The sequence below is a fragment of the Fulvia fulva genome, chromosome 5 (assembly GCF_020509005.1).
Source record: "Fulvia fulva chromosome 5, complete sequence".
Taxonomy (NCBI): Eukaryota; Fungi; Ascomycota; class Dothideomycetes; order Mycosphaerellales; family Mycosphaerellaceae; genus Fulvia; species Fulvia fulva.
Genome location: NC_063016.1, coordinates 4,221,258 through 4,246,135, shown reverse-complemented (window position 1 = coordinate 4,246,135; position 24,878 = coordinate 4,221,258). Strand labels below are relative to the sequence as shown.

The 24,878-nt window shown below is 53.8% G+C and overlaps 8 protein-coding genes across 8 annotated transcripts; 2 read left to right on the top strand and 6 right to left on the bottom strand.

Moving 5' to 3' along the window:
* Window positions 1–368: 368 nt before the first annotated feature.
* CLAFUR5_06274 (uncharacterized protein) lies at window positions 369–1,048 on the bottom strand (the record flags this gene model as incomplete). The annotated part of the gene is made up of 2 exons (XM_047905422.1): window positions 369–937; window positions 994–1,048. 2 exons carry the CDS (start codon window positions 1,046–1,048, stop codon window positions 369–371), a joined length of 624 nt encoding a protein of 207 aa, XP_047761850.1.
* A 1,167-nt stretch (window positions 1,049–2,215) lies between these two features.
* CLAFUR5_06273 (uncharacterized protein) lies at window positions 2,216–2,788 on the bottom strand (the record flags this gene model as incomplete). Its single annotated transcript, XM_047905421.1, has 1 exon — window positions 2,216–2,788. One exon carries the CDS (start codon window positions 2,786–2,788, stop codon window positions 2,216–2,218), a length of 573 nt encoding a protein of 190 aa, XP_047761851.1.
* A 988-nt stretch (window positions 2,789–3,776) lies between these two features.
* CLAFUR5_06272 (Baeyer-Villiger monooxygenase ATR8) lies at window positions 3,777–5,852 on the bottom strand (the record flags this gene model as incomplete). Its single annotated transcript, XM_047905420.1, has 3 exons — window positions 3,777–5,251; window positions 5,307–5,320; window positions 5,452–5,852. 3 exons carry the CDS (start codon window positions 5,850–5,852, stop codon window positions 3,777–3,779), a joined length of 1,890 nt encoding a protein of 629 aa, XP_047761852.1.
* A 793-nt stretch (window positions 5,853–6,645) lies between these two features.
* Window positions 6,646–9,334, top strand: CLAFUR5_06271 (V-type proton ATPase subunit a; the record flags this gene model as incomplete). Its single annotated transcript, XM_047905419.1, has 3 exons — window positions 6,646–6,774; window positions 6,825–8,937; window positions 8,991–9,334. The coding sequence occupies 3 exons, from the start codon at window positions 6,646–6,648 to the stop codon at window positions 9,332–9,334; spliced, it is 2,586 nt and encodes an 861-aa protein (XP_047761853.1).
* Window positions 9,335–10,042: 708 nt separating this feature from the next.
* Window positions 10,043–13,097, bottom strand: CLAFUR5_06270 (uncharacterized protein; the record flags this gene model as incomplete). Its single annotated transcript, XM_047905418.1, has 2 exons — window positions 10,043–10,294; window positions 10,350–13,097. The coding sequence occupies 2 exons, from the start codon at window positions 13,095–13,097 to the stop codon at window positions 10,043–10,045; spliced, it is 3,000 nt and encodes a 999-aa protein (XP_047761854.1).
* A 1,775-nt stretch (window positions 13,098–14,872) lies between these two features.
* CLAFUR5_06269 (uncharacterized protein) lies at window positions 14,873–15,357 on the bottom strand (the record flags this gene model as incomplete). The annotated part of the gene is made up of 5 exons (XM_047905417.1): window positions 14,873–14,893; window positions 14,944–15,038; window positions 15,104–15,200; window positions 15,260–15,305; window positions 15,356–15,357. Coding segments are annotated over 5 exons (261 nt in total).
* Window positions 15,358–16,253: 896 nt separating this feature from the next.
* On the top strand, window positions 16,254–19,797 carry CLAFUR5_06268 (Histone acetyltransferase mst2; the record flags this gene model as incomplete). Its single annotated transcript, XM_047905416.1, has 4 exons — window positions 16,254–16,633; window positions 16,682–16,761; window positions 16,892–16,939; window positions 17,018–19,797. 4 exons carry the CDS (start codon window positions 16,254–16,256, stop codon window positions 19,795–19,797), a joined length of 3,288 nt encoding a protein of 1,095 aa, XP_047762490.1.
* A 2,439-nt stretch (window positions 19,798–22,236) lies between these two features.
* CLAFUR5_06267 (Spore development regulator RYP2) lies at window positions 22,237–23,796 on the bottom strand (the record flags this gene model as incomplete). The annotated part of the gene is made up of 5 exons (XM_047905415.1): window positions 22,237–22,993; window positions 23,048–23,159; window positions 23,219–23,271; window positions 23,318–23,402; window positions 23,493–23,796. 5 exons carry the CDS (start codon window positions 23,794–23,796, stop codon window positions 22,237–22,239), a joined length of 1,311 nt encoding a protein of 436 aa, XP_047761987.1.
* Between the last annotated feature and the right edge of the window lie 1,082 nt (window positions 23,797–24,878).

Below are 24,878 nucleotides of genomic sequence, written 5' to 3'. Positions count from 1 at the left end.
AAAGCATGCGCGCTGAGGGGCTGGCATTATGGACAGGTCTTTTAGAGGACACGGGTCTCGATGAGACATACGCCGCTCGACTCCTTGGATTCGGTATACTATGAAATGGGATGAACTGGACATAGCTGGTGGGAGACAATGAGAACTCAGCACCGGTGAAGTATTAACCGTATGATCGATTGCTGCCGGCAGTCTTTGCTACCTGTTATGCCCAGATGTCCACTTCGGTGCTCGAGCGACAGCTCAGCTTGCGCAAGACAAGCTCTGTCTCTGCTAATCCCCTCACAGCACCCATCGCCCCTACCACGCACCTTCACTGTGCACGCCGTTGAGGCAGACCATCGCCTTCATCACCTTCGTCACCTTCATCATGCTTTCCACTCAAAGATGCCGAATTCCAGGTTCCAGGGGTTGAAACGGCCAGTGCTGCCTTTCCCAACCCATACATTCGCCTTCAACACACCGCGCTTGAGAAAGATTCCTTGTGCCTCCAGCTCCACCCGGAACGCCTCCAGCAGGCTCAATTCCTGCGCCGCGGCCTGGGCTCTCCCATCATGGTTGAGTTTGAGCCACCTGAACGACAGTGGGTCCTTGCTCTCAGGTACGAAGACTTCCGGGTGGACACGTATGCTGCGTAGCGCCGAGCGGTATCCAGTGGGGAGCGCATCAAGCCACGAGATGAGCTGCGACTGGTACAAGCAGTAGAAGGTACGGGTGGCGAAGTATGCGCAGAGCACCTCGTCGTGGAGGGTCTTGCAGGTGAGGAAGAAGGTGCAGTAGTTGGGGGAAGTTTTGAAGCCTCGGACGAGCCAGTGGAGGAGTCTTTTGTGCATGTCGCTGCCGATGTAGGGGCCGATGGGGAAGGGGTTGCCGAGTAATGTTAGTTCGTGGATGATGTCGCGCAGTTCCCGCGGAAGACGGAGGAGGTGGCATGTTCCTGCAGCGGGGCTCAGTCAGTGGATGTGTTGGAGGGGTGAGGGTGGATCCACGTACCATCGGCTGAGGGGATGCTTGGGTCTTGCATGGCTGATGCGGTCTGGAGTGCCATTTTGATGTCGCAGCTGGAGGTAAAGGTGGAGAGGAAAAGTCAATAAAGGGTTGAAACAAGCGACGGATGGAAGCAGGCGCGTTTAATCCTTGTCACTGAATGAACGCTGGGACCACTCACCCACACTCACCCAAGTGCTTCGCTGCGAGTGAGCAACGCTATGCAACTGTCAGCTTTCTCCACGGTTCGACAACATTCACCACACATTCTGGTGGTTCCAAGTCGACACCAAGTTCCCGCCATCAAATCTGACGGCCGCCATAAAATCCGAATTTCTCAGATCTTCACATGCCACTCGGCCGCTCCCGCAACACGCTATATATACCATTTTCAATTCATGATTACCAATCAAGCAAACAGGCAAGACAACCCGCAGTGAACGCTCTGCGCAAACAAGACCATAGCGAATAAATCTCCCGCCCGAAGCATAGGAGATTAGGTTGTTCAGTCCTTCATGGGCCCTGCTTCTTGAACCTATCTGACTCTGATATCACCGCTGATAAGTGGTGGTATCAGATGGGGTAGGTCTTCTTTTGCAAGTTTGAAAGGAATTGGATCAAGCGGGTATTCCTTTTGTATCAAGCGAACACATCCTCTGGATATCTAAAGCTGTACACACCCGTCCATCCCACCCCATTCTACTCGTGCCCCGGCTCGCCAATCAAATCTGTACAAAAGCGGCATCAGTCTCAAGCTAAGTCTCTCCATCCCCGAGATTGCCACATTTATGTCTTGTTGTTCTGCAGATGGTGTTGCTCGAACCGCCAGCCCTGGCGCATTGGTTCGTGAAATCCGTGGGAGTCTGTCCACTGGCGCTCTTCGTGCGGACAGCAGACGCCGTATGTGCAATGGATGTTCTGTAGAGCGAGCGAACTGGGCGCCATGATAGCGCTTTTATCTTGAGGTCCTTGTCGATGAGGCCCGAAGTTTGCAATCGAGTCACAGTCTTTGACGTGACGTGGGTCCATGTCAACCTTGCCGTTTGCTTCGGTCGAGTACGCGCTAGCGGCAACACATGCACGTTCCTATGATACCGCAGTATTTACTGCGACGCCTTCCATGACGCTTTTGGCATGATTGAGGTCTGACCAAGACCATTACGAGCTGTGATTTGTGCTACCGGCCTCCGGTACATCTTCTCCAGACGGGCAGACATACTTCCGCACATCATGCCTGACTCTCTGAATGACCGTTCTGCCGTGTCAGAACCTTGAGCACTCCTCGCTGAATCACGATGCCCTCCTTCGCCAGAAGCTGTCGAAAGTACTCCAGCTGCCGACGTTTGCCTGCCATCGCTGCCTCTGGATCCGGCCATCCGCCCCACCTCAAAGGCCTGTCTAGGTGGAACATGCTAGGCCCACATCCGATGCTGCGAATCCTCTGGCGAGACATCACTGGAAGCCTGCTCAGCCATTGATGAAGGACATTCATGCTGGTGACCACAAACTCGACATTGGTGTAGTAGCTCTCAAGGGCCTCTGGGTGTAGACGCTTGCAGGTCAGCAGAAATCCATCACGTCGCTGATGCCGAGTGAACCCCGTCGAAGTGCCGGCGGTGTAGACAGAGGTCCCAGTGAAGGCAAGCCTATACACTTCATCACGCAGCTCTCGAGGCAGCCTGAAGAAGTGGCATGTCCCTTGATCAGGTGCCAGCGAGTCCATCCCGGACGTGTTCGAAGTGGTGCCGTCTGAAGCTAGAGTGTTCGCGTCGTCCAGCAGAGGAGGTTGTGTCGCAGCCATGTGGATGTGAGCGCGCTGTTTGAAGAGGAGGATGTGGTCGCAAAAGGACTCGTGCCGGGCGTGCCGTCACATGCCTGTCCCTGTCACTTAGTGCTTTGCTTACAGAACGTTGCGATTACAGCGAGCACCAGCATTGAGCACAGTGTAACATGAGCGAGTCTGCTCTGGGCGATGACCGACAAGCGAAGCAAGACCCACTCACTGCTGCTGCCAGTACGCTGTGGTGTCGATGCTGGCTTGGCCGTACCGAGATTCATGGTATCGTCTGATGCTCAGTTGTGGTCCCTGTCCCGTGCCTGGTTCGCGTTTCTATACTGCCGTTGTGGTCGCCGCATTCTCAGGATCGAGAGTGTGCATTGGAGTGATACAGCCAATGGATTACTGCAGATGTTCAGTGCAGGTGGGTGGAGATCGACGAAGAGTCGCATAACTTGACGCAGAGAATACCAACACCATGATGAGGACAAACAGCTGGGCTCGAAGATTAAATCCTCCAAAACAGCAACACGCAAGCCTTGGACGCCAAAAGCAATCACCGTGAGCTCTGGTATCCTCAATATGGCACCTTCGGGTGTTGATCAATGCCTAGCCCGACTCGATATGGAGAGTGGCTGCCGCGTGAGATTGTGTGGCTTGGCGATCTTATGCCGTTGAGCTAATGTTGCCGAGAGATCATCCAGCAGTGTCCTGTGTCGTAACTCACGTAGAGGGCAGCACTGCCGTTGCATCTAGCAATACTGTGCGTTACCGATTCGTGAAAGGCAAGGGAAGTTCCTGAGATGGAGTTAACTGATATCAGGCGCTTGTTCTTGTGCAGAAGCAGCGCAGGGTTGTGCTCTGTAGGGAGACATCCACTGAGCCCTAGCACAGCGATGTGGTTGAAAGCTCATGTGGAAAGGGTAAGCGCAGTCCAACCACTCAGATAAGCTCAACGAAGATCGAGCAAAGCAGCCGAGACAGCGACGAGCGAAGACAGTTCTGTATCAGTTTAGCTGTCGAAGTACTTGATGTCCAGTCCCTCCATCTTCCCATCCGCCCTCCAATCATCCAAGATCTTGAAGAAAGCAGGACTTCCACCTCCATAAGCCGCATTCCTCGCAGCCTGCGGCAACATACTTCCCTCGTTGTTGTAACATCCGGGGGTACACTCCATCAAGAATGGCGCCCTCAGCTTGACTAGCTCGACAATGGTATCGACCCACTTCTGCTCTGCTTCGGCCGTCGGCTCGATCGTGCGAGTGTTGTTTTTCATGCCTTCCGATATGACATAAGCCAGGTGCTTCGCCTGCTCACCCGTGACGTGAATGAAGTTGGGCGTCAGCGCAGCCTGTACAATCGACACCCAGAAGCAATTGGGAAATCCACGCGTGGACCAGCCGTGGAGTGTACTGGCGCCGTCCTTCCAGCAGTCTGTGATGGGTTGTCCGTTGCGGCCGTAGACCTCCATATTGGTTCTGTGACTCCATTCGGTGGCAAGCTCGAAGCCAGTGGCGTACACAATGCAGTCGACTTCATACTCCTGGCCGTTTGCAACAATACCCTTCTCCGTAATACGATCGACGCCCACGCCCTTGGTGTCGACCATGTGCACGTTGTCGCGATTGAAGGCTGTCAAATATTCGTCATGGAAACACGGCCTCTTGCACAGTTGGTTATACCATGGTTTCAAGCTGTCGGCGGTGGCTTTGTCTTTCACGACTTCGTCGCAACGCGCTCGCACTTGGTTCATCTTCTCGAAGTCCGCCATTTGACGCTCTGCAGCTGCTTTTGCAGGGTCAGTCGATTCGGTAGCTCCACGAGCAAGCAACTTCCGCAGGATATCAGTCCAGCCATCCTGAACAAGGTCAGTGGGAAGAATGCCGCCGTTGACGATGGTGTTGAAGTTCTCCATGCGTTCCTTCTGCCAGCCAGGTTTAAGGCTATCCGCCCAAGCCTGATCTGTAGGTCTATTGCCACGCACGTCGATGGAGGAGGGTGTGCGCTGGAAGACATAGAGCTCTTTGGCATATTTGGCGACGTTGGGAACGATTTGCACGGCAGTGGCGCCAGTGCCAATGACAGCAAGCCTCTTGTCCGCCAAGCCAGTCAGACCACCTTCATTGTCTCCTTTGGTATAGTCGTAGTCCCATCGACTGGAGTGAAAGCAGTGTCCCGTGAACTTCTTAATGCCTGGCACACCAGGAAGTTTAGGTCTGTGGAGCGGACCAGCTGCAGGCACAACGAATCTCGCCTGAATGTCGTCATTGCGGCTCGTCTTTACTGACCACAACGCCGTGTCCTCGTTCCATCGAAGCTCGTGCGTCTCGGTCTGGAAGAGTGTATGCTCATACAAATCATACCTTTGACCTATCATCTCCGAGTGCTTGAGGAGTTCTTTAGCACGTGCATACTTTTCAGTCGGCATATAGCCGAGCTCCTCAAGCAGCGGCATGTAGATGTATGACTCGATGTCACACTGTGCACCTGCATGGTTGTCAGTACTCTGTCGAAACCAAGACGAATTCGAGGTAACACGTACCAGGGTATCTATTCCTATCAGACAGAAGGTTGTCAGCTATGCCTGAGACCAAGTGATGCTACCTCGACATTCCCGCAGCTGATACCAAGGAGTCTGTCGCAGGCATCTCTCCGATTGATGATGATGGCTGGGTTAAAGTACTCACCAATACCATGTGCCGCCAAAGTCGCCAGCCTTTTCGAGGATACGAAAGTTGTTGATGCCAGCTTCGAGCAGTCGGACTGCAATCAGCTGCGCTCCATAGCCTCCGCCAATGATCAGCACGTCTACTTGTTCTGAGACAGGTTCGCGAGTGAAGCCTGGCTCCACCCACGGATCCTTGAGCCAGTGGCCAAAGATGCCGTCTTCCTCAATCAGACTGTACTGATTGATACCACCTCCATGCTGCAATCGCTTGTCGCGCTCAGCAAGATATTTATCCTTGAGCTTGACAGGATCGAATGGTGCTGGATTAGGCTCGGCCTTCGTGAACTCGGCTTCTAGGTTGACCTGCTTTTGCTGCGGACCCAGAATGTCGACTCTATCAAGAACATCTGCAGTTGCCATGATGTGCGGGATGTGTTGAGGAGCTGCAGGAAGCAACAAAACGAACGTTTATAAAGGTGTTGGCCGGAGTAGGGCGCGGGAGAAGGATGTTGGATTTCGCCTGGAGGGATTTATCAACGATCGAGCATAACCTACATTCGGTAAGTCTGACTGTTGATCTCCTCTCGACCCTACCTTCCTGCCACATACAAACATGGCTATAGATTGATACATGTACGTGATATCACGGATGACATGCTCACCGAGGCACTAGTCACAACCCCACCCTGATAGCCGATGGGGGGTGGTCGAATCCTCTTGATCCTGTTTGTAGCTGCTGGCCATGCCGCGAATCCTGGTTGATTTAGGCATCCTGTGCGCGGAGAACGAGCTTCACGCAACTGCGTATGGTGTAGCAGCCCTTGATGTTATGCATACAGCCCGCATGGTCATGGAGCGTAGACCCGCAGACCATCATTGTCAGTCGCTGACATCAGCTCGCCGGACAGAGAGCATTGCGTAGTCGTATGTGTTGCGAAGAGTACGCTGATGATCACGACGGTCAAGTAGTACGTAGGTAAAGGAGGATGATACCAACACCGTGAAGAAAGTTCCAATTTCCAAGACGCGCTGGACGAGTGCTCAGACCCGCTGAAGATGGCCTGACCCTTGTGAGACGGTGCTTGGCGCTAGCATCATCGCCGCCTTGAGCAGGAGCTCTGGCAGAAACACTGCCACCCCAACACTACAGATACCTTCGCCATACCACCATACCTCTCTCGCCGCCGTGAGAGGTAAGAGGTACTCGGCAAAGATGGCGGCACAACAGGAGTCGCTGTTCCGGTCGCAGGACATGACCCTGACCCAGCTCTACGTGGCTAATGAGATTGGGCGGGAGGTCGTGTCTGCGCTGGGAGAGCTGGGCTCCATGCAGTTCCGCGATGTCAGTGGATACGGTATCATGTGTGACGGTCATGTGCTGATGCGAGACAGTTGAACCCCGATACCACCGCCTTCCAGCGCACCTTCACGCAGGAGATTCGCCGCCTGGACAATGTCGAACGCCAGCTCAACTACTTCCGCTCCGAGATCGAACGCAACGGCATGGAGATGCGCTCCATCTACGAGTTCAGCAACACCATGGCAGCCCCCTCCGCTTCCGAGATCGATGAGTTGGCAGACCGCAGCCAGCAGCTGGAGCAGAGAATCGCCAGCTTGAACGAGAGCTATCAGACTCTAAAGAAGCGAGAGACGGAGCTGACGGAGTGGCGGTGGGTGCTGCGAGAGGCTGGCGGCTTCTTCGACCGCGCCCGTGGTCAGACGGAGGAGATCCGGCAGTCCATCGATTCTTCCGACGATGCACCTCTTCTACGCGACGTTGAACACGCGAACGGATCGACCGAAGGCGGAGGCCAGAGCTTTAGTGTTATGAATATTGGCTTTGTAGCTGGTGTCATCCCACGCGAGCGCATGGGTGCCTTTGAGCGTATTCTCTGGAGAACGCTTCGTGGCAACCTTTACATGAACCAGTCGGAGATCCCAGATCCTATCATCGATTCGGAGAAGGGCGAAGAGATTCACAAGAACGTGTTCGTCATCTTCGCACACGGGAAAGAGATCATCGCCAAGATCAGGAAGATATCAGAGTCTTTGGGCGCGGACATATACAACGTGGACGAGAACAGCGAGTTGCGCAGAGATCAGATTCACGAAGTCAACAGTCGCCTGCAGGATTTGGGCAATGTTCTTGGCAACACCAAGCGCACACTTGACGCGGAGCTTACGCAGATTGGCCGTTCTTTGGCTGCATGGTTGATTGTCATCAAGAAGGAGAAGAGTGTCTATCAGACCTTGAACCGCTTCTCGTACGATCCCGCTCGCAAGACACTGGTGGCCGAAGCCTGGTGCCCAACCGCCCAGCTTGGTCTGATCAAGTCGACTCTTCAAGACGTCAACGACCGTGCCGGGCTATCTGTACCGACCATTGTCAACCAGATCAAGACTTCAAAGACACCGCCGACTTACAACAAGACAAACAAGTTCACCCTCGGCTTTCAGACCATCATTGATGCGTACGGTACTGCAAAGTATACTGAGGTCAACCCAGGTCTGCCAACCATCGTCACGTTCCCATTCCTGTTCGCTGTCATGTTTGGTGACTTTGGTCACGGTGCAATCATGACTCTTGCAGCAGTGGCCATGATCTACTTCGAGAAGCCTCTGCAGCGCGGCAAGCAGGACGAACTGTTCGGCATGGCATTCTATGGACGTTACATCATGCTCATGATGGGCATATTTTCTATGTATACTGGACTGATATACTGCGATGCTTTCTCGAAAGAGATCCCGCTCTTCAAGAGTATGTGGGAGTGGGAGTTCCCGGACAACTACGAGCCAGACAAGACAACAGTCACTGCCAGGCGAATAGAAGGTTACACTTACCCCTTTGGACTCGACTGGAAATGGCATGACACCGAGAACGACCTACTCTTCAGCAACAGCTACAAGATGAAGCTGTCCATCATTATGGGCTGGGCTCACATGACATACTCGCTATGCCTCTCCTTTATCAACGCTCGTCACTTCAAGTCACCGATCGACATTTGGGGCAACTTCGTGCCCGGCATGATCTTCTTCCAGAGCATCTTTGGATACCTGGTGCTCACCATCATCTGGAAGTGGTCGGTGGACTGGTTCGCCATTGGTGAGCAGCCACCTAATCTCCTGAACATGCTTATCTACATGTTCTTGTCGCCCGGTACGGTCGAGGAGAAGCTGTACAACGGACAAGGTTTCGTTCAGGTTGTGCTGGTTCTGCTGGCAGTGATTCAGGTTCCAATCATGCTGTTCCTCAAGCCTTTCTACCTCCGTTACGAGCACAATCGCGCTCGCGCCAAGGGCTACCGTGGCATCGGAGAGACCACGACTGTCTCGGCTCTTGATGACGACGATGACGCCGACCACCCTGGTGAGAATGGAAGACCAAGCTTTGCTGAGAGCGACATCGATGGTGCCATGATCACCCAGGATATCGGGGGCGGCGAGGAAGGTCACGAGGAGTTTGAGTTCAGTGAAGTGATGATCCACCAAGTCATTCACACCATCGGTAAGCTCATTCCTCTGTTCTCGTTCTTTTGACTCTACTAACGTGATTGACAGAATTCTGCCTCAACTGTGTCTCCCACACCGCCTCATATCTGCGTCTATGGGCGTTGTCACTGGCTCATCAGCAGCTTTCCATTGTGCTTTGGAGCATGACCTTGGCCAACGCCTTTGCCTTCGAAGGTGCCACTGGTATTTTCGTCATCTTCCTCGCTTTCGTCCTCTGGTTCTCCCTGACCATCGCCGTGTTGGTGGTCATGGAAGGTACCAGCGCCATGTTGCATTCTTTGCGTCTGCACTGGGTCGAAGCAATGAGTAAGCATTTCATTGGCGAGGGTATAGCTTTCGAGCCCTTCTCGTTCAAGGATATGCTGGAAGAGGAAATGACGGAGTTAAAGTAGAGGCGTTGTATTGTTAGCAAAGCAAGTGTTGTGTAGTCTACTGCTGTATAGAAGAACCAGATCCTAAATGGAAAAGATCCCAGCCTCATGTCCCTGGCTGACCACTTGTAGTCGTAGTGATGATAACAGGGCAAGGTCCTTTGCTCAGGTGTCTTCTCGTGTGTACACTAGCAATACAGACAACCTCCCACACTTGATCTCAATATATCGTTCGGCATGGTACATGTACGTTTCCCAATCATCCCAAGAGTGCCGTGAATGCGTTTTCTCAAGCCACCAAACAACCCATTTCCCACCAGAACTCCGAGCACCATCAAATGAAATCGCCATATCCTCTCATGCCTCCCGCAGACTCCAATGCATCCGCCTTGGACCAATCCAGGGCCATTTCGCTGCCGCTGTCGACAATGCCGGAACAAAGCCTTCTCAAAACGCCGAGTATCAACATCCACATGCTCAAACACAGACCCACAGAATGTACAAGAATTTTCGCCCTCTAGAGTCCAACTATCGCCGTTCGCATCCATGTCGCTGCTGAAACTCTTGCCGGACTCTTCGAATAACACCGCCGGGAGGGACCACGAGCGGTTACGACTCTTGCTGTCAAAGTCGTAATCATGTTCTAAGAATACACAAAGGACATTAGCGGAAAGAACTAAACAAGCGAAGTTTCAAGAATGAATTGATAGGATCTAAAGGGCCGAGATGTCAACCTGAGGATGCAGTCGTCGTCGGCTTCGCCGTCATGGTAGCGGCACTGGAGGGTGATAGGGTAGACGTATCGGGTGTGCTGGAGAGACCACCGGTTGTGCTGGAGCCCGTATGGCTGTGCGCAGAGGAGGCGTTGCTGACGTTGAGGACTGGTGTTGCGTTGGTTGCTGTGCTTCGCGACATCGGACCTTGCGATTGTCGCATGCGGCGGACTTCAGCCTCGAGTTTACGACGCTCTTCTTGCTCGGTCTGGGATAATGATGTTAGTATGCTGAAGGGCAGTGTACCGAGCAGAGGGACTCACTCGCAATAGACGGACGCCTTCGCCTCGTGCCTCGCGCATCATCTTCTTGAACTCCTGTCTCAGGACCATGACGCTGGTTGATTCTCTAGGCGCACCAGGATCAACTCCACCAGGACTCTTGATCCCAATCCACTTCATCTTCTCGTCACCGAGCTGTGCCTCAAGCTCATCACATCGCTCGCGCAGGCTGTCGATCAAGCCCTCAAGCTTCTCGCGCTCCTTCTCCAGCTCAAGACTCTCACGCGTCATCTCTTGGAACTCATTCGTCATGTCCTCCAACTCGCTCTCCAACAGCTTGCCACGGTCGGCGTATTCTCGTCGCATCGTCTCAACGCGCTGTTCGTGAGCCTTCTGCAAGTCTTCGATCTCCTGGTCTTTGAGCTTCTGCAGTGCGTCCATCTCGCCTGCGGCCATGCCGGCCTCTTTCTTGCGTTCGCTTCTGGAGCCATGAGCGGCCTCAAGCTCAGCGCGCGCCATCGTCAATTCAGTCATGAGGCGAACAAGCTCGGACTCTTGCGTCTCCATTTCTTTCTGCAAATCAGAATGTCGCTGCTCGGCAGTCTCTTTGTCTGTGGACAACTGAGCACTTGCAGCGGACATTTGCGCGTGTCTTTGCTCGATCTCCTTCTGCCTAGTCTGTGTCTGCTCGACCGTATGGCGCATCTGCTCCAGCTCATTCATGACATTGACCAGCTCCTCGCGATTCCGGGTGGACTCCTTTTCTGCCTCTTGGTGGCGGACCATCAGATTGGCAAGTTCCTGCTGCGTTGCATCATATGCACTTTCAAGTCGGTCATATTTGCTTTGCATATCGGCGACTTCGGCCTCCTTCTCGACGTCCACCTTGCCATTGAGGTCGCGCTGCTGCTGAATCTGTCGACGAAGTATGTCCTGCTGTTCCCGCGCGCTGGCCGCTACACTGGACATATGCTGGACGCGGGAGCTAAAAGCCTGTATCGAAAAATCTTCTTTGAGCGGGCTTGACGCCGAACGGTCACCGGCAGAGTCGTCGCCACTCGGGCTATCTGCTGCGACAATGTCCCATAGGCCAGCGAGGACGGTCTCATACTCGGTCAACTTCTTCGAGTGTGTTTCAGCTTTGGTCTGTGCCTCTTCCATGCCGCTACCTGCTGCGCGGGCAGTAGCCAACTCCTGGTTGTGTTGTTGCAGCAGCTGACCGATTGCGAGAAGGCTGTCCTCGAGATACTGCAGCTGGTGATCATAGCCATGACCAGTGGCTTGCGGTGGCTGTCGAAAGTCCTTGACAGAATCCATCTGCGCTGAAATCTGCAGTGTTGCGTATAGCTGCGAACTAAGAGCCTCCAGCTGCTCTTCCACGGCATTCCTAGTTTGAGAGGCACTGTCCTGCACTCTCGCATAAAGCGCCTTGATTTCTCCCTGCTCTGAATCCAGAGTCTGCATGTTACGCTCGATGACGTCGAACATGCTGGCAAGACGCTCACTTGGGTCCTTGTGCGTGGGTCGGGCAGGCTCCGGCGCAGCAGATCTGCCACGAGTCTGGCTTGCCTCTTCAATGACAGACCGAAGCTGCGTATTCAGCTGCTCCAACCGATCCTGCATGCTGTGAAGCTGTTGCTCATGGTCGGTCTGTAGTTTCTGGACACCTTGCTTACTCGAGGGAGCAGGTTTGCCCCGAAGAATATCTCGTATACCATCAAACTCGTCGGGTCCAGCCAGATGCAATTCATCCTCGTCGAATCCACGATGCCCATTCGTCAAAGCGTCTGTTCTCTGTGCGGGATGCTGGCTGGCTTGTGCTGCAAGAACAGCGGCGGTGTGGCGTAATAGTGAGCGCTCGACGATCTGGCGCCTCTCCAAAAGGGATCTGATTTGCTCGTGAAGTTCGTCCACTTTTTTGATGCTCTGCGCGACCTCATCTTCGGCTTGGTGTAGGGTTTCAGCACCGTTGCTACCGGTCCTGCTTCTGTTCCCAAGCAGACTGGCCCTGTGCTTGCGTGGGCTGTCTGGGCTTTGCGGGGTGTCCGGTCGTCCCTCCTTCTTGTCCGAAGAGTATAGCCTCTGGAGATTGCGCGCTGCATCCTTTACCTTCGTCTCCAGGGTCAGCTTCCGGTTGGCTGCTTCAATCCTCTGATTCAGCCTGGCTTGCTCTTTCTTCAGCTCATCGACCTCATTGATATCCAATATCTGGAATGCCTGCGTGTCCAAGAGCGCGTTCTCGTACAGCAGATGCTGTCCCACGGCATCGTGATTGTGGTCGTGCAGGCGTGTGTTGAGGCTGATCTGGTGGCTTTCCGTGTGAGGCAGTGGAAACTTGTAGTCATCTATGTTGGTCGGAGGGCTGCGCGTTTGATCCTGCGCTTGTAACGACGGGCCAAAGTCGAATCCATCGTAATGTGCGTTGCCTACCGCTGGAGTCACATATGGTAAGGGACTAGCCTCACTAGACGTTCGGGACTCGTCCAGAAAGCCTGGCCTCAGCTTGCTGCTATGCTGGACAGCATTGTTGTGACTGTAGCGTGCAGAGCTCCTGGCACTTGATCCCGGACTGCCATAGCCGCTGCCATCGTAGCTCTCATACACGGGCGGTGAACGGGGATGTTCAAAGTAATGGCCGTTTGCCTGCATACTGCCCTCCTCCTCTCGCGGGCTGTATGCGGGCAATGGCTCAGAGGTGTCAGAATCGGACTCCTGCTTAGACCTGTCGGCACGGAATGTCCACGCGGTCGATCTTGACGCGCCCTGCACTCTCAGCGCCGTTCTTGGCATGGGAATGTAAGCCGGTCAACACAGTCGATCATCGCATGTTGTCGGGTTGCGTAGGGATGGGTTGTAAGGACTGTATAGGGTCGGAGGGGGTAGAGAATCCCAGCTGCGGAGGATTCGTGCGCGGCGTGGGATGTGAGGTGTGCGAGATTCCTCGAGGATGGAGATCGGCTTCGAGATGAGCAGCAGGGATGCTGGAATTGCTCGATCTCAGCTTTCGTACAGTATTGCGCTTTCCTGCGACTCCCCCTCTTTGCCAACGACTCAATCAAGTGCCCAACGTCGCATACCACAAGTGGAAGCACAAGACTGCCATCCACCACCAGAAATTCTCCAACGTCGATTAGGAGAGCGGCTGATGAGGCTAAAACGTTAGCAGCGCGTCGCGGCAGATGTCGAGATCACAAGCTTTCGGAAGTGGTTGGTGCGCCGCACTGATTCGCTACAGACTCATGATGCTCCCCTTAATCGAGGAACCCCAAACAATGTTGGCCCCTTTTAGCACAATTGCGATATAACTGCCCGCCGTTTCGTGCCACTGACAGCCTGCCGTGCTACCAAAACGCTCCCCACCAATGGCTGAGGGACGGTGAGGCCATGTTGGCTGTGTGATTCTGTACTGCACGCACAAACAGACTTAACAGCGTCACATACTTGGGAGCTACACGCATCGAGATCCTGGAGCTCCGAGGACGTGATCATGCATTGCTGTCAGGGCTGTCGTATCACACAGTCTGCAGCCTTGGCCTCCTTGCTCTGGTGGATGCAAGCAAGCACGGCTCAGGCGAACGATGTCTCCGCCGGAACCCTCTTGGGCTCTACGCTATTGACTGCTGTATGAGGGATCCATAGATGTCATGACTGAAGTGAAGCAAGAAAAGTCTGGTCTCGACACTTGTTGTTCTTGCGCAGTAATTTCATGATCAGGAGACGAAACATGCCCTTGGGATCTTGAGAACAATTCGGACCAATTATGTCATGGGTCCGCCGGGGAGTGATTGCATGCCCATTGGCATCTCTATTGCGCATTCTTAAGTACAGGGATGACTTCAGAGCTCGCTGCAAACATGTAGCACTGCGGTATCGCACAGTTCCATGTTCGCACACTGGGGCCGAAGCCAACCACAATCCCGGACAAAGTCCAAACGACCAACGACTAAACATGCAAGTCCACCAATTATTCAGCGGTCTGTGGCTTCGTTGTCGGATCAGTACAAAGCTGGCCATGGCGCACAAGTATGTAAAACTCGTGGCGGGCTGCATCGACGCTGACTCTCGTACGGATCTTCTGGGAAGTCGACGAATCAGACACACGAAAGAAATTGTGCCTGAATGTCCTTTGACCTCTGTGGCTACCTCCTCGCGGCATTGAATGGAAGGAGTAGAAATACGCTCCTTGCCGCACGACATTCAGAGGGAAAGAGTGAGCCATTGTGACCAGCCAGGTCTGTAAGAGAGAGGATCACGCAGTATTCTTGTAGCAACGAAGTTGGTCTCTTCGGATGGCAGAGCCACGTTTGCCCCAGCGTGATATGTCGGCTTAACACTGACGGTCAGCGTTATGACGGAAGGGTGGCTCGTGACATTGTGTGATGCTTTGAATATCCCGGAGCTGATAGTGAGGTGAGCGCTTATGCTTCGAGAAGAAGGCAATGCAGGTGCGAGAGACGCAAAACACATCAATGACAGACGAAGAGATGATCTCGGCGTGAATTTCACACTTGCCCACGCGTACGGTCTAGATTTCTTGCGGAACGGTGTGTTTTGAAGTTGTCCGTCTAGTAGATCCCTTTCTCGATCTGCTGAAGTTAGCGTCTGGTTCACAGATCTCTCGCAAAGAACAACATACCCGCCATGGATTGCTCAACTCAAAGCCTGCTGGAGCTCTGACATTGTCTGTCTGCCCTCTCAGGAAGCCTGTAAGTCTCCGATCTCTGTCCATCACTACGCAAGATTCCGTCAGCATTTTCCCTTCCGTAGTGTGATATCTTTGCCCTGGCCTCACGCACTTTGTCTGTCCCATTGATCCACCGAATGCCGACCCCTCTTTCCACCATTTTGCATATGCCTGATCTTCGAGAGTCCCGCACCAGTCAAGCCAAAGAACTATAGTGCATTGTTAGCAGTCATACAGAGTCTCGTTCGAACGTATGGTGATGTCGTACCCCGATACAGACAGCGTATGGGAGGAGAGCTTCGAATGGCACACCCCTGCGGTTCTGGTCAGCGCATAGTACGGCCTTTCACCTCGCGATGCTCACATTTCGGCGGTCGTGTGCTGATTTTGAGCGCGTCGTACGCTGAACTGGCGTGAGCTAGTCTGTTGTCAAGATGAAGGCTTCGTGGTTGTGGTGGTGGTGATGTCGGAGGCAGTCGCAACTCTGGAGAAGCTCGGGCGCAGAAGTCGTGACGTGCGGAAGGCAAGCGCACCTGAGACTTGGGCAGGCACGACGGATCGCGTTCAGCAGCCACGGACAACACCTCGATAGCGCGACAAAGACAGTTCAGAGATGAATACGCAGCCGAAATAGTTGCTACTGACGCCATCATACTCCCAGACGATGCGCGTCGCGATATCATAACCACTTTGCGACCAGTACCAGCACTTTTGCCGCAGCGACACGGAGAGGTCCAGCAGCAGCTCCGCGAGAAGGGGCGGCAGCGCTGAGAATCAACTCCCACGAGACCCACGACGACATCCTACCTGCATCATCGCTGTCGCATCACTTCACTGGATCCATCGAGCCGCACATTGCCCAACCCGAACCGCTCCAGCACCGACAACAACCACATTCACAGGCTGATTAGTCACCCAGACAATCACCACAGGCACGACTACATCAGCTCGGATCAGCTCGAACGCGTGCACGAAGGATCAGAAGAGTTGTGACGAGCGAAAAACGCGTATCGAAGAGCTTGGAACACGTCCATCGAGATCGCTTGGCAGGCCCGGCAGCAGGCCTCTGACCTGTGGCCCAGGGGAGCTCAGGTGAATTGTTGACAGAGTGGGAGGTCACGAGCAAGAGGCAAGGTCGCGATCAGAATCCATCTCATGGGCTAGGTGATAGCCCAGCGGACACCCTGGCGACTATAGTCCTCAACCGTGCCGCGCTGACGCCCAACCGGCTGCGTGGACGCGGCGTGAGTTACAAAGCACACATGTCGGGATCAGCTATGGAGCTCGATGAGGAGCCGGATGCGCCAATAGCGGAGGAAGAAGAGGTTGGAGAGGATATCGAAGTGGGAAATCCAGATGCTGATGGTGAACCCGACGATTCTGACCAGGACGCAGAGGGCGAGGTCGACGAAGAGAACGAGGACGACGAGGATGGAGAATTTGTGGGTGCTGTTAAGACCCGATCGGTGCGACCACGAAGGCGGAAGGCTTCTGGAGAGGAGTCGGACGCCGAAGTTGAAGTTGAAGACGAAGACGACTCCGAAGCTGACACCTCGCCTGGTGGCGAAGAGGACTGGGAAGCTGCCGACGATGTGGAAGAAGACGACCTGAAAGTCGGCAACGCGGATGCTAGTCGCTGCGTGTAAGTCGTCCGATCGCTAATTCTGCGCGAATGCTGACTTGTCCCCAGATTCTGCAAGCAGACCGAAGAAGAAGACCCAGGTGAAGAATACGAAGATTATCTCGCATGTCGTGTGTGCGGTGACAATGGTAAGTTGTTGCATCCCAGTCGAATGCGAGATCTACTTTGGTAGGTCGAAAGTGGAAGAATTGCGGCAAAGCAACAAATGATATCAAGTTCATCCAGGGTCCGAGCGCGCGCTGACTTCCGTACCTGCAGCCCACCGGCAATGTGCCAGAGATGCAGACACGCTAGCTGCCGACGAAGGTGCGTGATATCTGACCAGCCCCAGACCAGGTCATGTCTTGGTCAGGCAAACGCAAACGAACTGACACAATGTCGCAGATGCAGAGCACTGGCGATGCCAAGATTGCGTCGCAAATGGCCTGGAGGAAGACTTCAAGGATGTACCACACATGCTGGAGAACCGTCGACGTTCTTCGGCACCCAAGATGGCGAGGGACTTACTGCCAGCTGCTCGAGGCGGCATAAAGCCAGGATCTCATTCTGTGTTCAACACTCTGATCCTCCCGGAAGATCTTCAGGACGGCTCGAGATCACTTAGAAAGCGAAAGACGCCCTCGGAAGATATCGACGAGCCTCCGCGAGCTGCAGTTAGGAAACGAATGCGGGCTACTCCCGATGACGACGAAGAAGCGCCTACTATTGTCGAAGAGCCTATTGAGACCAATGGAGATGCCGAAAATGAGCAACCGGACTCACCGCAGTCACGACCCTTACGACCTCATCGACATACCAAGGCTCAAAGTGTAGGTGCCAGGATCATATCACGATCTGAGGACCCTAAGAGTGCCATTATCGCCATCCCCGTCAGTATCGCTCAGTGGGACCAGATCGAGAAGGACGTTCAGAAGAAACAGAAACGTCGCGAACGTGATCGACAAAGACGGCTACGCAACAATCAAAGCCGTCGTACAGCCACTGCAGAACCTGAAGAGCTAACACACTTTCCTGCTGTCCAGACAGACATGTACAACAACCCATTCTTCCCTTTCCAGGACAAGGAAGTAGATGAGAACAAGGGCAGACCTTATGGCGGTATCTTGACAGATGCGGAGGCTGATACGACTCGCACTTATCCACAAGATGCTGACAGAGAAGCGTTTCAGAATGCTCGTGACAAGGCAGAGCAGGAGTGGAGAGAGAAGCTCGCGAGGCAACCTGGAGAGACTCCTGCACGATCCAAGCAGTCAAATGCTGCCAGTAAGATCAAGTGCATCAACTTCGGCCAGTACGAGATCGACACCTGGCACGCCGCACCTTATCCTGAGGAGTACAGCCGCAACAAGCACCTCTACATCTGCGAGTTCTGCCTAAAGTACATGAGCTCCGACTACGTGGCGTGGCGTCACAAGCTCAAATGCTCAGCCAAACACCCCCCTGGCGACGAGATCTACCGTCAGAACATCAGGAACCCAGAGACTGGCGCAGAGACCACGCTGTCTTTCTTCGAAGTCGATGGCCGCCGCAACCCACTCTACTGCCAGAATCTGTGTTTGCTAGCGAAGCTGTTCCTCGGATCGAAGACGCTCTACTACGATGTAGAGCCTTTCCTGTTCTACATCATGACTGAGAACGATGAGTTCGGGTGTCATTTTGTGGGATACTTCTCCAAGGAGAAACGTGGCTGTGGGCCTCCAGCTCCCGTCGATGCCCGCACATCCTTCGAGGATGCCCAGGACTCGCATGCTAATAGCGGCACCGATGCAGACTTGACAGACACCGCTGCCGATCCTGCTCTCAGTAATCCTGGGAATAATGTGTCGTGCATCCTGGTACTGCCGGTCCACATGCGAAGAGGCTTCGGAAAGGTACTCATCGAGTTCTCGTACATGTTGACAAAGGTCGAAGGTAGGACCGGGTCACCTGAGAAGCCTCTCTCGGACATGGGCCTCGTTTCCTATCGGTCATACTGGCGCGAGGTCATCTGCAAACTTCTGTTGACTTACGAAGGTAAAGAATCCACGACCAACGACAGCAGGCCCCTGTCAATTGTACGGATAGCAAAGACTACCGGAATGACGCCTGATGATATCGTCTCTACCTTAGAGGCCCTTCGCTTCTTGGTGCGAGATCCTGTCACCAAGACTTACGCGCTTCGTCTGGACTACGATTATATGAAGGAGTACGTGGAGAAGCATGAGAAGAAAGCAACCATCAAGCTTGACCCTGCGAATCTGGTCTGGACGCCATATGTCATGGGACGACCGACAAATCTTTTTGCGATGGGAGAGGAGACTAATCAGCCCCTGCAAACCGTCGCAGCGAGAGAAGAGCCTATTGAGGTGCCAGACCAGCCACAAGAAGGAGTCCTGCAGGCTCTCAAGGCACCGGACCTTGCCAAATCGCACAAAGACAGCAAGGGCGATGCTAATGTCACAACCACCGCACCTGATGTCGCAATGGGAAAGACCACAGAGGAGCAGCCGCAAGCACAACTCAATGGGTCCTCGCCGAAGTCACGCAAGAAGACTCCACCTCCCCTTACATTGACACCTCAACCTTCGAAGTCCGAACGACCACCGACAAAGGGATCGCCAAGTCGACGCTCGCCCCGCAAGACTCCAAATGGCAGCGTACAGTTCATCGAGTCCGGCGAAGCCAGCCCGGCGTCATTCTACTCCGGATCACAGCCTGTATCCGCGGGACCCATCCCACCCACCCGCTTCGAAGTCTTCCCACCTGTACCTGGAGCGCCACCTGCGGCTAAGAGACGACCCGGTCGACCATTTGGCACAAGACGTAGTGGTAATCGAACTGGCTCGACTCAACGTCGATCACGAACGGGCAGCAGTCGCCGAAATCATAAAAATAATCAAAGTCCGAGTCATGGCGCATCGTCTGCAAGCGCTTTGCGCAGGACGCGAAGCACACTTGGCGAAGTCGCAATGGCTGCTACAGATGCTGATGAAGACGACCCTGGTGGTGCGGGCGCTGCTGTGGAGGCGGCACAGGAAGACGCCGACGCCGATGTTAATGTGGGTCTTGATGAGGATCAGGAGCTGGACAATGACCATGACCAGGACGATAAAGCCGATGCAGATCATGAAGAGGATGAGGATGCCCCTGGTGAGGAAGACGACGAGGAGATTCAGTATGAGTGAGAAGAAGCGAGCAACGTCAAGATTTCGGGACAGATGTGCCTTCGTCCTGACCGCGCTCACTCTCTTCGCTTACATGACGAAGATCATGGTTTGTCCCTTCTTTGCAAGTTGCGACCAGCGGCTCCCTCATACGGGGCAATCTTTGGAACTGTGGAGGTGGCGTGGTGCTTTGTATCCTCTACTACCCATGGGTTGGTGGAGATGTACCTGCATGAAATACCAGACTCTGCGCGTTGACGTTCCGGGATCGCTTCTGTGTTGTGCATATGCAGGTAGGCGATGGCGATCGACAGCGTACCTGTCAGGCACTACTACTTGTAATCATACGATACCAGCATTGAAGAGCTTAGATGAAGGCGAGATGTACAGTCATCACGAACCATGGATGCTACTTCGTTGTCACTTTTCACGTTGAAGCGGACCATGGTGAGCTTGGGCTATATGTGCTGCAGGAGTGTCTGGTGCCGTCGAGGTGCATAATCAGGGGGATGTGGTTGTTTACATCCTGCTTCGCTTCGCACATATGCCGCTCAGGTAAGGCAAGTGATTGTGTGTCCGCCGGTCTGCCGCGTCGGCGAAGTCTTGTACAGCTCAGTGCCGGCATCGCTAAGCGATTCGTCGGCTTTAGCGCATCATCACATCCTGATGACAAGCCCTGCAGTTGCCTCAATCTCACGCGTTTGAGGGAGACGGTTTGTTATTTATACGTTACTGACCCTCGATGCAAGGGGTCAACGAGATTGTAGCACTCCAATACTCAGCCGAACTGCCACGACCACTGGAAAGCTCAACGATGTCTTCCGATAGCAGCAGCGTGAACTCCGGCCATCTCTGGTCTGATACCGGACAATAGTGACCTTCCCCACCAAGTTTCGTCGAAAGTCCTCACGGCATCGCAGGATGACCTTCTCCGTACGAGCTGCATATACCGGCCTTCCCACCGCTGAAAGCTCGACCTGCACGCCATATCAGCCACGGGCTTGTCGCTGGCTGCGAAGGCGTTCAGGTACGTGTATACGACACCATCCCAGGCCCCGAGCCTCGGTTGCCGCTCACATGTCAAGGTGAGCTGAGAGCAGGCGGGAACTGACGGCCTTTCAGTACAGAATTGTGCCCAGCAGCAGCCACATTGCGAGCCATCAGCACTTGTGGCTTGTTCTACGATTGTACTAGAACGTTAGTATTGACAATGCAATGCCTAGAATAGAATGAGGTCTGGATGCATTCCGGCGTGATGAGTAGTCTCGTATTCATCATCACACGAGGCTTCGAGCAAGTCCTTCTCATAGCTAACATGTGAGGCCGCGGGCGTCGATGATGCTCCCTGCCGGTTTGTCACTGTCATGACCTGTCGAGCTTTGCTGAGCGGCATTGGCGGGACGCTGTCTTTCGCCTCCTCCTTCTCCTCCTCGAGCTTGCAGTGGAGCTCAGAGTCTAGCATCGCCGTGCGTCGCCTTCCCCGAAGCAAGATCTGAGACAAATCTGCAGGATGTCGAGCTAGAGCCAAGCTGTCCCAGGAGCTAAGACTGAGGCACTGTACATCGTCTCCACTAGCTGGAGCAGCATACGACAACGACTGACGTGACTGTGTTGTCAACCGGTTGTCACTGACAAAGAAGCAGCCACGAGCTGGTGAAAGAGCTTTCGGTTGCACCGCAGGCTTTCCTGATGTGGCGTCTGGCGTTCATTTGGAAGCCAATTCTGCTTTAGGTTTTGTCGATCAATGTGGTTGGTACATGTACTCTATTGGATCCTTCGGCAAATGTGGACACGCGGTTCTACGGGCGCAAGCTGATAACGAGTGTGCTGACAGAAGCGCGTCGAATTTTGGTGGTAAACTTGGACTGTTCTCCTGAATGAAAAGAGTCGCTTTTGTAGCTCTATGGCACTCTGTGCTCTCTGAGCTGTTCCAGTACTGTAATATGTACAAGCGAAGCAGAAATAATCGTATCCTGTGATCCGACAAGCTTTCAGCGCCTTCCAACCATGCTTCGCTGTAAACAGAGAAATTCCCAGAAACCATCCCCCAACGCCTCGCTGATATTGCATAATTTCATGAACACGTCGAAGGCCATTCACCATACCGCCCATGTATACACTAGAGCTGTCGCTGCGGCAAGGACAATGTCTGCGCCCATCGCAAGCTCGTATCACCCGGCCGTTGTGTGCTACCACAGTCGATGCAGCCATTAGGGCTTTAAAGCGGGCGAAGAGTACTTGGTCGTAGACTCTAGTCCACACCGTACAGCGGTCGATGACCAGTAGGACCGCGAGTGGTATATGACCTTCCAGCAGCGCTAGCATTGATCGTTTTGAGTCTCAGGTAGACGGCCGGTGTCGGTGTGGCACCTTTCGTGACCGTGACTGTCGTGGAGGTACGAGCAGCGTACAGACTCGATGATCGCTGGTGCTCCAGAAACTCATCTGCACATTGATACGCTAGGGATGCTGATACTTCTCGTCCAAGCTGTACGGATATCCTCCCGAGATTTCGCTGGGCTCTGGTGGGTATATGCTGCTCGGCTGCATGTAGCTATGACTGTATCCCGGCGTATGTGCAGCAGATAGACCTGCTGTGTCCGGAATCGAGCTTCCTGGCATCTGAAGATCATATGCAGACTGCAGATCCCCCGAATGTTGCCCTGAGTATTGGCTGTGCGTCTGGTACGTCTGGTAACTGTTGTTGTAATACGGATTGCGTGGTACAGAGCTCGCTGTACCGGGATCGCCAAAAATTGACGAAGTGGATTGTTGTGTCGTAGTGGTCGGGTAAGAAGGAGGCTGTTGGTTACTGACGCTTGGTGTCGGGGAAGGCAGCGCGCTTTGTGAGTGAGCATTCGACCAACTCGGAGGTGTATGTGCCTGGACTGCAATCGGCTGCTGCATCCTGCTGCTCATTCCGATGTTAATGGGAGACTGTTGGTGACCATAAGCAGCAGGAACTCTTTGAGTGTCACCACCTGTCCAACCTCTCGTCCCACTAGGTATTGAGCCGGCATATTGTGAAAGATGGCTATCACTCCCGGGGATGCTGTACATATGTGAGGTATCATACTCGCTACCCGCACGCTGACGCTTGACAGCTGGCGAAGAGGCAGAGTAGTGATCCTGTACCGCACCACCGTACATTGCCGAGTGCAACCCAGGAGAAGGAGCATCCGGCGGTGAGGCGTTGAATGAGCGCTTGACTCCAATACTGGACTTTGTCAGTCGTCGAACCTCTTCACCCTCACGAAGCCTCCATTCGTACCTCGATATTGCACGGGTGTCTTTGCGGACTCGGAGCTTCACGCCTTGATCTGAGAACGTCCGTGTCAAGTGTGTTGACTCCGACATACTACCAAAGTCTCTTTGTGCCAGTACTGTAAATGTTAGTACAAATCAACCGTGGGCTATTTCGACTTCGATGCACGAGACTAACCTGGGAAGGGGTCGGATTCGATCGAACCCATGAAGAGGACCTCGTCCGATTCCCTGAGCCTGTTAGTAGAGCTTAGAGACCGTGCGAATGTACACTCACTTGATCGTGTCGAACAGGCTGAACCGGAGCCTGAATGTACCTAATTTCCTGGCTGAGATATCGCCAAACACGAAGAAGCCACCATCTGTCAGTTCGTCAGCATTGGTTCCACTGTCACAGCACTCCCGAAAATGTGGCATTGTATCCCTCGTGAATGATTCGACCAGTGACATACCTTTGTTGGTAACATCTTTCAGCCTGTGAAGAGAGGAAACCGTCTGCCCGATCAAGAGTTTGCCTGGCGATTCACCCCTCGCGTCTTGTTTCGAATCCTTTTCGTCAACCAGCGTTACCATCATGAAAGTTCGAGGGCTGACGAGCCACTGGCTGTTAGAGGGATCATTGCGGTCGTCGTATTTGAGCTCGATGATCGGAGGAGGGTCGATGGGCTTTCGGTTCTTGGGGTTGTTCTCTTGTACAACTTGCGCCCGTGTTGGTTGTTGTCTGACAATTAATGAGACCTGATCGCGAGCCATCATATTTATCGAACTTGGTCCTCTTCTTGACAGTGCCAGTACGCTGCTGGAACCTTCCCGTTGGTGAGGAGATTGTTGTAGCCCGTGGTACGACCAGGAAGCGGATCCAGTTTTGAATCTCGAGGGAACAGTGTTTCGTTGGCCTTGACTTTCAGGCAGCCTGTGAGTCGATGACCAGCAACGGTGCGGTCAATGGAACCTTGAAGCTTGTCAGGTGTAAGGCAAGCTCCAGTAGTGGGCCCGATCAAGGTGAGTAATGTAGAGTAGTAATCACCTCGCTGGGCATTGGTGTAGAGTAAGTTTCGGCTGGTATTGGATGCCCTTTGCAGGTGGAGTAGACGAGCGTCGACAAGAGTAGGCAGGCTTGTAGTCTTTCACAAACGACATGGGTGCCGTGCTGCTAGAGGTCCTTCTTGTCTTGATATGACTGAGCTCGTGGACCCTTCCAGCTGCAAGATGTGCCCACCAAGTGGCTCCTGCTTAATCTCCAGCGGAAGTCGTGCAGCGAGTTGCGGCTCCAAGGTCCCTGCCCGTGCGTTTGAGAAGGCAATTCCTGATCTGACGAAGACTTTCGCGGCTCAAGGTGTCGCAATCGCGGGACTCAAGATCCTAGATTGTTGATGCCTACTTCTGGATCGACAACCGTTACTGCGCCAGAGTCGCAGAGATTCACAAAGGTTCCAACACCGGACCGGCGCGAGCACAACCAGACAGATGGACCCGTCTCCCCGGAAGGCCTGGCTGTCCTTGAGATCGTCGTGACGGATGTGGATGTCGTCAACCGATCTGAGACCGGAGCCAGAACTGAGGAGGCCACTGCCAGGTTTCAGATAGTCGATGCAAGCGTGAAATGGCGAACCAGGTCTGGTGCTGTGCGTGGAGGCAGGTTGGTTAGACTTCCTGATTGAAGACAATGGAGGGAAAGGCCCCACAGCTGGTGCTCTTTCCGGCCGAGCAAGACGGATGTTGGTCAGGGAAGGCGCGATTGCTGAGGATGGATACACCTGCGGTGAAAGTAGTAAACGAGTGGAAGGCGAAGTAGCCACAGTCTTCGCTGGAAAAGATCAAATCTCGAGCAGGGCGAT